General features: G+C 36.6%; 1 protein-coding gene across 7 annotated transcripts in view; it reads right to left on the minus strand.

The window, feature by feature from the left end:
• SUCO (SUN domain containing ossification factor) overlaps positions 1–14,567 on the minus strand; it is a 59,642-nt gene that overhangs the window by 11,749 nt on the left and 33,326 nt on the right. For all 7 annotated transcript variants that reach the window (XM_081025364.1, XM_081025365.1, XM_081025369.1 and 4 more), the window contains 5 exons: positions 10,967–11,035; positions 10,106–10,196; positions 6,313–7,476; positions 3,653–3,740; positions 926–1,030 (listed from right to left, as the gene is read on the minus strand). In XM_081025364.1, the coding sequence (XP_080881490.1) occupies positions 926–1,030; positions 3,653–3,740; positions 6,313–7,476; positions 10,106–10,196; positions 10,967–11,035 (1,517 nt within the window). The remainder of the gene's footprint in view (positions 1–925; positions 1,031–3,652; positions 3,741–6,312; positions 7,477–10,105; positions 10,197–10,966; positions 11,036–14,567) is intronic.

Below are 14,567 nucleotides of genomic sequence, written 5' to 3' on the forward strand. Positions count from 1 at the left end.
TATTATATTATATTATAGACTCGGTCTTATTTTAATAAGACCGGGTCTTATGTTAATTTTTGCTCCAAAAGATGCATTAGAGCTGATGGTCCAGTTAGGTCTTATTTTCGGGGAAACACAGTAATACTGTCCAATGACTTGCAATGATCAGAGTAAAATTCAATCTCTAAATTGCCTACCAAGGCCTACACGATCGGGCCTCTGCCAATACCCTGAACTCGTTTCTTACCCTCGCTTCTCCTGCATTCGGCTCCAGTCACACTGGCTTTCTTTCTGTCCTCAAACACATCACAGTTTCTAATTGCGGCTCCTCTGCCCTAGTTCAGCTAGTAATGAGTGTTCTCACCTCAGCCAGCCTCTGCGTGGCTGCTGACTCCTCTGGAGCAGTTCTAATGCCACCTCCCCTGATGAGCCTTCCAGTGTCACTCTAGCTGAAGCAGTACTCTCACCTCCACCCCCCCACCCCTCACACACACTTCATTCTCCATCCCACTCTCCCTCACTTGGTGACTGCCTGTATCCCCTCTCTCCCTCTCCCCATTGCTGTGCACACCAACTGGGGCTGTATAGCTCCTGCCTCACGTGCACTGGCTGCTCAATAATTACTCGTTCAATCAGTGATATTTTAGCTGGGGTGAGCACCTTAAGCCTTTTGAACCAAAATGAAGTCTGTGTTGCAACTATCAATGTTTACAAAAGGCCTAAGAAAACAGCTTTATAACTAACTGCATTTTACGTGAGACCTCAATTATGAAAGCCATGTTCCCCAAAACTTGTGCAATATGTTCCTAAAACTTTAAAATGTCACATTCTGGAGTTCTGAAAAGTTTTCTATAACTGACAATTTGTTTGGTTCAAGTTCTTAACAAGCCTGCCTTTGTGACAACTCTATATATGCACTGGTCGTACCAGTCATGACAATTACCTCACGTTTTAATTCTGCTACTGTTGTCGATAAGTTTGAAACAAGCTGTGTCATGTTGGTCAGCTGTGCCTGTAGCAACTGGATGGCTTCAGTTTGCCGCTGATCCTATGATAAAGGAAGAAGTCAGTCTTAGTTTTCCATTGTTTCATCTGTACATTAGCTATAAAATCAAGCAAAATAATCTGGAAAAAACTATTAAGTTCTTCAGGGGGGAAAATGTATTAATAAGGTAAGCTCCTAATAAATGATGATCATAAACTTTGAGCAGAAATTTAAAAAAAAATTTCAAGAATCTGAGACGGTTGAAACCTCCACCCCTCCCCACAAAAACACCATTTTGCCATTCACTGCTACCATGCAGAATACTGTCTAATAGAAGTTACTTTTCAAGTTAATATGGAGTCCATATATATATAGATATATATACATATATATATATAGATATATATACATACATACATCTATCTATCTATCTATCTATCTAAACCACCATATAGCCCACTATATGCAAAACAGTCACTTTGTCTAATGTGTGCTTTTAAACCAAAGCAGTTGGCACACAGACACTTTGAAGATTTTTGAAGAATATGTTTGGATACAAAGCAGGCTCATAATAAGGCTTTAAAAGTTCTACTGTATAGCATATAAGGATGGAAATTAGGATGCACAGTCTAAAACCTACAATTGATCACGAAGTCAATGCTAGAATATCACCAATGAAAAGAAATTCATTGAAACACTCATCTTTTCAGCTCTGAATTTTAGAAACTTTAGTAATCAACAAACATGTCTTTATTTAAAATATAATTTGCATGCATATTTTAGGGACTTATGCATCATTCTCATGGTTAAAAACTGCGTGTTGCGGGGCGAGGTGGGGGTAGGTGGATACATAAAACTGTAACCCCCCCTCACTGTCATCCACGGTGGGACTTTCTAACCTACTTCATCTTTTTAAAGTGCTGAATGTGATGACTCATTAAACTGTTTCTTTTGACTTACATTTGACAAACATGGACAAATTCTAGACAGTTATAAACATTTAAAAGACGAGCTATTCAATTTAATAAATCAGTTAACACTTCCAATCAAGATGTACTTCCAATAGATAGTGTTAATAATATACACAATTATTAACAAGTACTTAAACAAGTCTTTGAGACATAAGGCAGAGATGTTACATATAAAGCAAAGAGAAAACACTGAGAGGAAATCAGTGTATTAAAATTAATAAAGAAGTAAAGCAATATATTGTGTTCATGGGTCAGAAGACCTAATACTGCTGACATGTTAATTCTCCAAATTGACTGATCAATTCAAAATAACCCCAATGAAGATACAAACAGGTTTTGTTTTGATTTTTAGTAAAGAAAGTGACAAGCTGATTTAAAATCCATCTAAGCCAAATCCAAAACAATTCTGGAAAAGAAAACAGTTGGAGTCACACTACCTGAGTTCAAGAGTTCCTATAAAGCTACAGTAATCACAACAGTGTGGTATCAGCACAAAGATCGACAAACAGATAAACGGAAAAGGCCCAGAAACAGATATATAGATATATAGATATACACATACACACACGATATATATAAACTATGTATATGGTCAATTGATTTTTATCAAAAATGCAAAAGAAATTCAGTGGAGAAAGGACAGTCTTTTCAACAAATGATACTGAAACAAAGGGATATTCATGTTTCTTTTCCCCTTTACCCCCAAAAAGAACTGTGATCCTACCTTGCAACACATAAAAATTAATATAAATCATAAACCTAAAATTATAAAACTGCTAGAAGAAAACAAAGGAACAAATCTTTATGACTTTGGGGTAGGCAGAGACTTTGCAAAGCAAAGAGAAAATGTGTAAACTGAGCTTCAACAAATTAAAAACTTGCGCTCCCGAGAAGATGCTTTTAAGAGAATGAGAAACAAGTAACAAACTGAAAGGAATTATTTGCAAAGCATAGCTCTGTGAAAGGACTGCGAGTCAGAATACAGTAAGCAACTCTCAAACCTCAATAATTAAAAGGTAACTAATAAGGGAGGAACTTTGTATGGAACCACCATCATGTGTCACAAACTGCAAGTAAGATGTGTCTAAACTCCGCAGCATGAGGCCTCCTAAGCTCACCGCATTTCACCATCCCCTAGTCCCAAAGAAACTTGCAGAGAAGTATACAAGTTCTTGATCATGGGAACACACTATAAAAACTTACTAATAAACATCGCACTTCGTGGTGAAGTACTGAAATCATTCCCTTAAAATCAACAGAACGGGAATGACCACTATTCCCAGTCCTATTGCATCACTGTACAGCTCTAGGCAAGACATGAGAGGAGGAAAAAAAGAAGAAATAAAAGGTACAAGAATTAAAAAGAAGAAACACAGCTGTTCTTACTTGGAATCAGTAAGATTATCTACGTAGAAACCACAAAAGACTTTAGTTTAACAAAGTTGCATAAAAGCCCAGTGTACTTCTACATACATATATACATAAACAAATCTTGAAGTGTAATATGAACAATGCTCAAGAAAATCTTCTCTAAAGGAGGTATTAATGCTAACAGCTGACTTTCCAAACATGACATTATATAACTGTCTTAATCATCAGCTCTCCGGAAAAAAAAAAAAATCAACAAATATTACTTTATTCTTTTTACCAGCGAGATCCTACAAGAGTCAATGGAAATATATATAAAAATAAGTAAGGCATGAAGATGACCAACCTGCTCCTCTGCTATTCTCGAAGTATTCTGAAGTTTTATTATTGTTTTATTGAAAGCCTTTTGCATTTCTTCCATTTGTTTTCGGTACCTGTGGAGTAAGAATCAGTTTACATTAACTTTAATTTCTTCTTTGTAATTTATTGTTGGAAACACATCTGCTTTCAATATATGAGACAAATCCACCTTTCTGAAAGTGAGTCTTACTGAGGTGGAAGCAATACAGGACCACTTACATCGATAAAATAAAGAGGTAGGTAGGTCCCTTGAGGTATTTGCTATCTCAACATCAATTCTACGCATCTCAGTGCTACGTAAGATTTATTAGTTCCACATATGGTCAATTAATTTATGACAAAGGAGCCAAGAATGTACAATGTGGAAAGAATAGTCATTTCAATAGATGGTGTTGGGAACACCAGACAGCCACATGCAAAAGACTGAAACCGGACCACTCTCTTACACCATACACAAAAATTAACTCAAAATAAATTAAAAACTTGAACATAAGACCTGAAACCATAAAAATGCTAGAAGAAAATATAGGCAGTAAGTTCCCTGATATTGATTTTAGCAATGTTTTTTTTTTTTTTTTTTGGATTTGACACCAAAGCCCAGGCAAGAAAGGAAAAATAAACAAGTGGGACCACATCAAATTAAAAAGTTGCACAGCAACGGAAACATCAATAAAATCAAAATGCAGCCTATGGAATGGAAATTTGCAAATCATATATCTGATAATGCGTTAATATCCAAAATATATAAAGAACTCATACAGCTTAACAGCAAAAACGAACAAAAAATATCTGATTTAAAAATGGGCAGAATAGGCAGTTTTCCAAAGACATATAGATAGCCAACAGGTACATGAAAAGGTACTCAACATCACTAATCATCAGGGAAATACAAATCAAAATCACAATGAGATATCACCTCACACCTGTTAGAAAGGCTATCATCAGAAAGACAAGAAATAACACATACTGGCCAGGTCGTAGAGAAAAGGGAAAGCTTGTGCACTGTTGGTGGGAATGTAAGTTGGTGCAGTCACTATGGAAAACAGTGATTTTCAGTTTTTTGAGTAGGTTCCTCAAAAAACTAAAAATAGAACTGACATATGTTCTAGCAATTCTACTTCTGGGTATAACTCAGAAAGATATCTGCACCCCCACGTTCACTGCAGCATATTTACAATAGCCAAGACATAGAAGCAAACTCAGTGTTCAGTGATGAATGAAAGGATAAAGAAAATGTGAGAGAAAGAGAGACACACACACAGACACACACAGATGCGTGCGCGGGCACACACACACACACCATTCAGCCATAAAAAAGGAGAAAATCTAGCCATTTGCCACATGGTTGGACCTTGAGGGCATTATGCTAAATGAAATAAGTGAGACAACGAAAGACAAATATTGCATGATCTCACTTGTATGTAGGATAAAAACAAGTAAAGAAAAATTGAAAAAGAAAAAAACAACAACTCCAGACTCTTTAGATATGGAGAACAGATTGGTGGTTGTCAGAGACAGGGATTACAGGGTGAGCAAAATGGGTGAAGAAAAGGTATAAATTTCTAGTCATAAAATGAGTAAGTAATAGGGATGTAATGTACAGCATGGTGACTATAGTTAATACTACTGTATTGTATATTCTAAAATTGCTAAGAGAGTCGATCTTGAAGGTTCTCCTCACAAGAAAATACTTATAACTGTGTAGTAATGAATGTTAACTAGACTTACTGTGATGATCATTTTGCAATATATACAAATATTCAATCATTATGTTGTATATCTAAAACTAATATAATGTTATATGTCAATTATATCTCAATTTAAAAATGGTTTATTAGTGATTTCTGTGGTTCCCTTTGTGGGGAGCGGGAGAGAGACAAGGGCAGGTACGTGTAGCTAATTGGGCATGCATGCACATGCACACACAATATGCCAATAAATTATATGTGTGGATTAGGAAGAAACCCCCTTTGGGATATAATGACGATCTTAGTGACATCTATCAGCAGCATTTTGATTTAAGAAGAGTAGGAGAAGGTCGTGTTTCAGGAACTCCAGGCATTCAGTGCCCAGAGGGTTACAGTGTTGGAGAAGCTCGTTCATTGCCCACGGAAGGGATCAGAGAGCAGATGGGGCCGTGATCCCTGCACAGGCACACTGGCGCCGCCTCAGCACGCATGAGCGCAGCTGGAACTAGGAGCCCAGAAGTGGGTGCACAGGGTGCAAATATTGCCTCATCATCCAGTTCAGTCCAGTCTAGTCTTCACTTATTTAAGCCCTCAAAAGATACCTTGCTAAGTTCCACTAAGAGCTTTAAGGTCTACAGACTATAACTTTTCCCATAAGCACTCTGGGAATCAAACAGTAAAAGTGGCTAAAATTAAACAACAGAAGGAGAAGCTGATTATAGATCATGCAAATTTATTAGCCTCATAATAAAGGTGTAACATCACTTAGTACTTCTAAACAAGAAAAGCAATTCTTTAAGTCACTGATCAGCAGCCAAGTAACTGTCTCTCTCTGTCCAGCTAAATGGCGCTTACTCTCATTATGTCATAATTAAACCCTCTCCTCTAGTCGCAGTTCATACTCTGCTACTTACTTCACAGTGCAAAGTGGATTGTGCTAATTCATAATAAAGCTTACCTTTGGCTAAGCTCCTCCAGATAGCGACCACTGAGAGACATGTTCACTTCTAAGGCTTTAATACGATTATTAAGTCTCATAAACACTGACTCCTTTTGGTTGGATCCATGTACAAGATTCCCATTAGCATATCCTAGATCTGTAGAATTTTGCAATTCTGCATAAAAATCTGTAGCTGTCCTCTGTAACCCTCTTAAAAGGGCATCTTCTGGAGACTGTTCTTCCTCTTTTACTTCAGGCAATGAAGAAGAATCCACCACAGGAGTCACAGTTTGCTTTGGCGTGTCAGCTACGTTCATATTGGCATCCCCATCTTCAGTGTCTGGCACAGGAGCTGTGCTGGCAGGTGGCACTGTTGTTTCTGACGGCTTTGTGATAATCTGCATGGAGTTTATGTCTTCTTTTGCAGTATTATCCATTACTTCAGTAAGTTTACTTGTTTCATAGATCACAGTTGGTTTCTCTACAGAACTAACACTCTCAGACTTCTTTTCCATTTCGTTATCAACCTCAACAGAACTCTCCTGGGGAATCACTTGGGATGGTGTGTGTCCCGCCTCATATTTAACAGGCTCAGATACTTCTATCTTAGACACTGAATGAATTTCTGGAGTAGCATCTAAGAGAAGAGACTGAGGAAGAGTCTGAGGAAGGCTTGGTTCGAGTTCAATTGCATCTACAGTGTGATTAACCAGGTCACCTTGGTGCGTGCTCCTCACGTCACCCAGAACATCAGTCTCAGCTTCCTTTTCCTTCCTCTTCCGGTCCAACTCTCCAGTAGGAGGCTGCAATACTGAAACATCTGCTGATTCGGCAGGAAGCAGTGAAGGTGGCTGAGCCAACACAAGATCACCTGTCTCTTGACTCAGAGCAGTTGTGCTGCGTTGCCAATAAAGAGCAACTCGAACTGAACACCACTTATATATGTATTCTGAGAAACTAGAAATACAACAAATTGTGGTCAGTTCACTGCAAAATATCTGTGTCTCTGACTCAAACCAGGGTGATGATTCCTCCTCCTGTTCACCACTCCCCAGAAGGGTCACCGTGGATGGACTCGCCTCCTCTTCATCCTCTTGAACTAGCTGTACAATGGGGCTCTCTTTGGGAGTATCTAGTGTTGGCTGCTCTGTGTCATGGCCATGTTTTTCAGTGGTTACAAACCTAGAAATACATATCATAATTCCAAATCACTTTAATTAGAAATCGAAAGTTAAAATTATGGTTAAGGAAAATAAATGTATCACACATAAGACAAAAGGAAGCCTAGAAATAAAGACAAAACTCAAATATTTTTGGATGACTTTTCCCCCTCAAATCACTTTCATTACAAAAGCAATTATTATTCAGACCCTTTATCAAGTGAGGAGCCAGATAGCTCAAATTACCAAATCAACCTTGCTTTTCTTTAATCTCTGTTTAAGAATTGTTTGAATGTGAATACTACTTCCACTTCCTATATGTATCATGTCTTTCTTCCCATAAATAGTCACAAAATCTTTACAAGCCTCATCACCCCTTATATCAGAAATGAGCTACCCAAAGGCTATAAAATCTCAGAGCTAGAATTAGAATCCAGGAATCTTAATACTTATGAACACACTTTGTGCTTGAATATCCTACTCTCAAAAGGCAGTGAGATTTCTCAAAGATAATCTTTCTGTGGATGATTTGAGGAATTCCAATGTGACATCACACACACACACACACACACACACTATCTGCTTTAGAGAAAATAAACATCCCTCCCTCCCCAAAATAATCTTAATGTCATGTGGGCTAATTTTCTGTTATTTAAAGCCAAATACGTAACAACTTCCATGAAAATCCTAGCTAATAATAAAAGAATCGTGCCACTAACTCAATCCCAGCCTTTTCAGCTTTCATCTTTGGAGTATGTGTGTAGTAGGGCAGCTAGTGGAAATAGTGTTGTAAATTATGTCTATAGTTCCTTCCAAGATAAAGATAATACATTGCTGGGTGAGGGCCTTATAGCATAAAAGGTGCAATCTGAAAAAATAAGTCTGAATACCAAAAAAATACGTTCGTATACAAATGTTCCTATGCCAGGAAATGTCTTCAAATAGAGACTAATATCACAAGAGCAAAGGCAGGAATAAAAAAGACACTATCTGAAGGCTATACTTTTATTTTTTTGACAGTGAAATAGTAAATGGTAACAGAAAGACCATTAGGTTGTCATAATAACTTTAATGGTGACACCCGATATGGGTTCTTTTATTTTCATTTATTTTATTCAGATGATTGCTATATCATTATCAAAAAGAATTTAAGATAAACATACACGAAAAATCATTAAGTAAAAAAATAATTAGGCAAAAAATATGTATTAAAAACCAAACTCTCTAATATAGATAAGTAAAATTTGTTACATTAGCCTGATCTTCTAACAAATATTCATATCTATCTATCTATCTATCTATCTACCTATCTAAATATATATGAAGAGGTTGCCAGATATACACATTTTAAGAAAGGAAAACTGTAATACTCAACATACACTGATAACAAAAGATGAATATAAGTCATGTTTGACTTCTGCAATTACAAGAGGTGCTCAAAGTCCTTACCATCAGTATCCAGACAATTCTGATTATGGCAAACTAATCAGACCAAGGCAACGTTGACCAAAGTATCCACTTGTATACATTTTTTGGGCATCCCCGATATATATGGGGTGAATGTGTATATGTATGTGTGTGTATATATGTAAATAAAATTAGTTTCATTTAGTTTTGAAAAGTAAGAGAAACTATGTGTTGTTAGCTGAAGAAGCCTAGCTACAAAATCGGACTAGCAATCACGGCTCCACGTAAATAGAAACACCAGGAATATTTCAATCCCAAATAGATTTCTTAGGAACCAATGCCACATAATGCTGTAAAAAAATATCTTCAGTCACTTTCAGGATTAACACAGGAGAGTACAATTTGTCACTGTACCCTTCACCACACAAAAATCTCATTTTTGAATTGGTATGGTACTTAGGAATTACAGCTCAAAGCATACTCATTGCATGTTTCATTACATACATACCTTGAACTGTTTCATGTTCAAATATCTTATCTTTTAAAACAGAGTGCCTCTGCAAGAAAGGCCTTCCAAAGTTTTACAGGAAGCGTATCCAATGAAAAATACAAATTAAATTTATAATAACCATACCCAATTATCCAATCATTAGGAGCTTATCTATTATACACAAGAGCTTATCTATTACACACAATAGAGGTGGCCAAAAACCTTAATTATGTCTGGTAGAAAGGAAGAGAATATTTTATGTCACCTACATACATACACCCTTCCTGAAGTGTCTCTCCGCAACGTGGGGAAGACCTACATCATTCAATTTGAGAAACGGAACACTATAAGAGTTTGCTGTGTGACAAACACACATTGAAGAATCACTACCTTAGGTATTCCTTTATAGTTTTTTAGGCATAGCACAGATAAATGTAAACTTAATAAAAACGGGTCTTTAAAATTTTGTCCTGAAACGTATACTGCAGAGTTAGGTCAATTATTTGCAATAAGGAAAAGATTCAGTATTGGGAATAATAAAATACATAACATCAAAATAACAAACATGTGGTCTGGAGAGAAGCATATTCCTAAAGCAACTCCAAGGTGTTTCAAGTGGCTGTGGCATGTCTGCCCGACGATTCAGAGCTTTCTACAGATAATCATTTCCCACACAAATCACAAGTACCTTACTATGTGCTAGTATACTTAGCTCTCCATTTTAACAGAACTCTAATATCACAATTTAACTTACTCAGGTGATGGAACCGGAGTTGAAACAGGAGCTGGTTCAGGCATTTTCGGTGCAGCTGTGACAGTGGCATTCTCAGACACACTTTTATTTCCTATTTTAAGAAAGAGTCCCATGTTGAGTAATTTTTAAAAGCTGGACCATGAAAATATTTCACAATAACAAATAAAGAACTTCAGTTTCTCAGGGGAGAAGACAAAAGTCAAATAGGCTTGTTAATGCAGTTTGTATTTATTTGCAAAGTTCTGACCATCCTAGGTCCCAACTACAAGTAATGTATATTTTTTCTCCACTTCTCAGATAGTTAAAGCAAGTCACATAACTATGAATTGTGTGTGAGCTGACATGATTAATGTGCCTAGACACCTGAGTTTCTAAAGACAATGAGAAGAAATAAATGGGTCTACTTTAAGTTTGCACTTAGAGCTAAGTATTTTTTGGAAACAAAAAGGGCAAGATTATTTCTCCTTGCTAATAATATTCTTACTTGGCATTCTGTAAGGGGGAAAAAAATCACTTTCCAAATTGAGTAACCATTTGCTAAATAAAAGAAAAGCATACTTGAAGTACCATTAGGGCATCAAAACCTCAGGAAAGAGAAAAGGTATAAAAAAGTCACACTTGTACAGCAGGGAAGAGTCAAAAAACAAATCCATGAGTTTTATCTAGACAGGATCCTATCGAGAAGAGAACCTTTGCAAGTCAAATAAACAATGAAGAACACAGAAGATTGGTAAGTTCCTCTGGATTTTTTCTATATTTCTAAATGAAAAATCAAATTGCCTGGCTTACTAATTCATTTTCCTAACTAGGAAGACCCCTGGAGTAGCAGATATTTAAAAGACCCATAAAATTATTAGGTACCTTCTGTCAGGTCTTCAGTTTTTGCTCCCAGAATATTAGCGGCAATATTCACCATATTTAGAATGGCATCTAAAACAAAATTCAATCAGAAAAAAACACCAAGACACCTAAATATTCTCATATAACTTAATAGCAGATAGTCAAAAAACCATTTATAATGGTCTTTTTGAAACTTTGGACAAATTACTTTTTTATTCACCTTAGTATGTAAGTCCAATATAGGACACAAATTTCAGCCAAAAAGTGTAAAGCATAAATCTGAATTTTTATGTTCAGAAGGAATTTAAATATAACCTTGTTTTGTAAAGCTTCTCCAACCTTTTACCAAAACAATGTCTTCAGCCTATTACAAAATTCAAGTATAATTTCCACATAGACAGGAAAGATATGTTGACAACCAGAACTTGTATTTTACAAAAAAGCTTGTTTTTTTCCAAACAGGTGATTATCATAGGTAAAAAAAAAACCAAAATGGGAAGATTATTATCCAAAGGACAGCAGAAAAATTTTATTTTCAAATATAAACCTAGAATATCTATTGGTAATATGATTAAATCCCAAACTGGTACTGTATAAAATCAAATTTCTTTGCTAACTTTTAACAGTGGTTTATGGATAACAAATCACAAAAATCTTTTTGTGAACTGGGTGGGTATGGGCATGGGCAGATTAATTCAAAGTCAAAGTCATAAACTCCAAACTAGAGCAATCTGCACAATCGCTAATTCTGCCTCTTTCCAAAGTGGATATCTGGATGACGAGTAAACGGGTATGAACCTTCATATTTATCTAAATAGCTGAAGGTACCCAAGGAGCACAAAACAGAAGAACTCCATAAAAAGCTGGTGCTGGGAATGGAGGCTCCCTTCCAGTAGTATGATGTAACTTCAAGGGAAATTACTTCTATCCCCAATCTAATCTCTGAAATTCCACTACAAGATAATTCATCAGCATCAGGTTTTTCTTCTATTAAAATACTAAGATCAGGCTGGGGCTACATATTAAGCCCCAGCAGTTATTTTTGTCTTAGCCTCCTTTCCTAAAAAGAGATCCACAGGGGTTTCATCTCATTTTCAATGAAAACCACAGGTGTGAAAAGTAGGAAAGGGTCTGTGGAGGAAAAGCTAGCACATCAGCAAGGTGGGGACTGTCACCTGGAGCTAATCCTGCAATTATGCGCTTTACGGTAGGAGAAAGTAGGAAATTTTAGACTGATTTAAAAGTGATGACCAGTGGACAGTTATTAATGTTGTTCTTTACATAACTATGAATCTATAATCTGAAAGACAACAAAGCAGCGGTACTTTGTTTCCAATCATTAGTATAACACAGAAAAGCTTTATATTTGCTTTTCAAATGTCTAGAATTATAGGCCAACCTTGCCAGTTGACCTGGCAAACTGGAAAAGAGATGCAGCTTTGGTCCTTACGGCTAAGGAGATCTTCAGCCTGAGATAAAAACAGGAGTGGAAACTGTATTTCCTCATAAACCCGAATAAAGTAGCAATGGAAGCTCTAGTATTTCATCATAAATCCCCTTTAATGTCAACCAATATTGCAATAATGGTATCTGATCTTCTACTTAGCCGGTTGGCTCAAGTTCAGTCAAAGCTGACTCCTCCAGAGAACCCAAATTGTGGAATCAAGTCTATACTCTAAGTCCCTTGTGCTTCAAAGGGAGATCTTACCTCACATTTCAGATTTTAGGCATTTATTATTAAAGAATTCAAGAAAACACATCTAATCTGCATAAAGTAGCTTTAGAGTATTATTTTTTAACCTAAATTTTAATACTAACACATACAATAAGGAAGATTTACATTATCCAACATTTAAAAATATTATTTATCATCATTTAGTAACTTAGTAACAGAAGCAAAATTTGGCAAATTTCTACTTTCTAAGCCCCCCTAACCTACAAATAATTTTGCTGTGTTCACAGAACACTGCCAAATGTAATCTTTTTATTTATTTTATTTTATTTTTTTGTATTTTGAGAGAAAGTAGCTTCATGAGTATTCTATTCTGCCCCTTCTCAATTTGCTTCCAAACACACGGCAACAATCTGCCCACTAGCAAGCCTTCAGTACAGGCAAATGTAACAACTTGGAATATAGTGCCATACTGGGTATCTGTCCCCAATTTCTCCCAACCCCCGCATCTTTGAGTTGGGCAACTATTCATCCCATCTCATTCCTTAAGGACTAAATATCAACATGTTATACTCAGTCTCCAGAACACCAATGGCTCTTTTTGACACAGAAAACAAACTACTTATGCAACAACAGAACAAGACAAACCAACAAAAAAACTACTTCTTTCTGTGTATTCGGCTATGTCTGCAGCATGCCCATTTTCCTTGTAGGACCTTAAAATATATACCTTCATTAAAAGTACTCTGACTTGAAATAAAAACTATTTTTTGCCTTAAACACACACAGAAACTGAGCCGTTAGCAGATCTGGCAATTCTAACAAAATGCAGACCATATTTAGGGGTAAAGGCAGATTTGCAAGAATATCAAAATAGAGAGAGGTCTGAAAAATCCACGTGACAAAGCACATTGAAAGCAGAGTGATGTGAAGAATTCTCGTTGATATAAAATGTTTAAAAGTTCTGGTTCAAGAATGTAGACCGAAGAATCAGGCAGAACAGTTGCCAGAACTGGCATACACACAAAGCCAAGAATACTAAGTAATTTCTCCCTTTCTGGCAGTGAAGTAAATTATATAATATCAAGAATGTCCCAATATGCGGGATGCATTCTCTGTGACAACCAAGTCCCATCAGAAGCCACATGCTCTGGGGATATGTATTTCTTATAGCTACTAATTGCTCAATAGCAAAAAGAAAAAGGAATTTCTATGAAGATTAAAGCCACAGAATTGTTTAGGAAATACTATGTAAATATTAGAAATAAATTAGGTTCAAAATTGGCCCATTTTGAGCTAATTTAGAATGTGGTGATGATTCTAGTCAAACTCAGACATTCTAGTGCCAGAGACCAGCTTCTTGGCCTGATTCCACACTGTCATTTACTCCTTAAAGCGACACCGCCTTGGAGGCCATAGCTAGGTCAGGCTCAGAAACAGTCCCTGACTTTTCAGAGAAAACTAGAAGGACACAGGCACAGAAGGCGGCAGTGTTAGGTCACACCAGCGAGCTCTATGACAGCAAAGTCTTCTCACTCTGCTCCTCCTGCATCTCTCGTTCTGAAACTACAAGAGTGGAGACCTTTTAAAACCCCATTGTCCGTGCTTAGGCTCAGCTGACATGCTCCTATCCATCTAGTCTCACTAGGTGTTGACAAATTCTGTCAACACCTAGAACACTGGAAAGTAAATGGACTGCCCTTCGAGAACCATATAAAGAAAAATAAATGATGGGTCACCAAGTGACACACCTTCAAAGAGAAATGATGGGTCACCAAGAAACACACCTTCAAAGAGAAAGATCCACAAAGTAGGATCTAAGGAAGATTCTATGTCTAATTAGTTCACATAATACACTGGTCAGAGAAGTAATGACAAATAAGGAAATGTCCTCCACTAAAATATAGCTGGGTTTTAGTGGTGTCTAGGCATTAATCCCACAAGGAGATA

The sequence above is a fragment of the Rhinolophus hipposideros genome, assembly GCF_964194185.1.
Source record: "Rhinolophus hipposideros genome assembly, chromosome: 19".
NCBI lineage: Eukaryota > Metazoa > Chordata > Mammalia > Chiroptera > Rhinolophidae > Rhinolophus > Rhinolophus hipposideros.